At 61.4% G+C, this 866-nt stretch overlaps 1 protein-coding gene across 4 annotated transcripts in view; it reads left to right on the top strand.

Annotated features, from left to right (window-relative positions):
* The first annotated feature begins 484 nt into the window (after positions 1–484).
* The window catches only part of RBM27 (RNA binding motif protein 27), a 71,203-nt gene continuing 70,821 nt past the window's right edge, over positions 485–866 (top strand). For all 4 annotated transcript variants that reach the window (XM_046666949.1, XM_046666947.1, XM_046666948.1 and 1 more), the window contains exon 1: positions 485–724. In XM_046666949.1, the coding sequence (XP_046522905.1) occupies positions 666–724 (59 nt within the window). In that variant the 5' untranslated portion in view covers positions 485–665. The remainder of the gene's footprint in view (positions 725–866) is intronic.

Genomic DNA, 866 nt, shown 5'->3' with positions numbered 1-866 from the left:
TGTGTGCCAAGCAAAACGAGTGTGTAAGGAAAAAAAGTAAAATTTTGCATTCTGTGCAATGTGTCGAACGTGAACGTATTGCACGTTGTGTTGCAGATTTACTACAGCTGAGTCATTTCGGGACACGAGTGTGTGTTTCCAGGAAAAATGTGAGGAAGGAACCAGACTGAGGGGCTCGCCGGGTTCCCCCAGGCACTCGCAGCAGCAGACACCGGTATTCCGCGGCGGGCGGCAGCGTGGTCGAAAAAGGCGCCGCGGCCCCTTTAAGAGGCACAGCACCTTCTCCAAGATACCATCTTGCACCAGGAGTTCACGTAAGCTCTCCACCTACCTTGCTATATCCCTTCTCCATAACTGGGTACGACCGGCCGGCGGGGCAAGCGAGCCTTTTCATTGGCTTTGCGCGCACGGCCCTCTCTCTTCTATTGGCTCCTGCGCCCGCCACTTGGCGCTATCTCCCGCCCGCCCGAGCCGTCGTGCTAGGTTGAGTGAGGGCTCTTGGGTTAGTTCCTGTTAGGCCCCGGCTTGGGGAGTAGGTTGAAGTCTCCTAAGATGCCCGGTGGGCTGGGACACCCGGAGCTGTGAAGAGGGCGTGAGGAGGCGGCGAGGGAAGACCCGCGGCAGGCCTACCCAAGAGCGGCGGCCGAGCCCGCCTTCCCTGCACCATGCTTATAGAGGATGTGGATGCCCTCAAGTCCTGGCTGGCCAAGTTACTGGAGCCTATGTGAGTGAGCCAGGCTGGGCCAGGGCCGCGAACGTGGGCGTTGGGGGCCCGCGGGGGCGTGGGGGAGGGGAGGCGGCGTGGGGGAGGGCGGAGCGGCGGGGCGGCGGTCGGGAGGTCCCGGCGACGTTTTCTCTGTAGTACT

Source organism: Equus quagga, chromosome 7 (genome assembly GCF_021613505.1).
Source record: "Equus quagga isolate Etosha38 chromosome 7, UCLA_HA_Equagga_1.0, whole genome shotgun sequence".
NCBI classification, from domain to species: Eukaryota; Metazoa; Chordata; class Mammalia; order Perissodactyla; family Equidae; genus Equus; species Equus quagga.
This window is presented reverse-complemented; position numbering and strand designations above follow the sequence as displayed.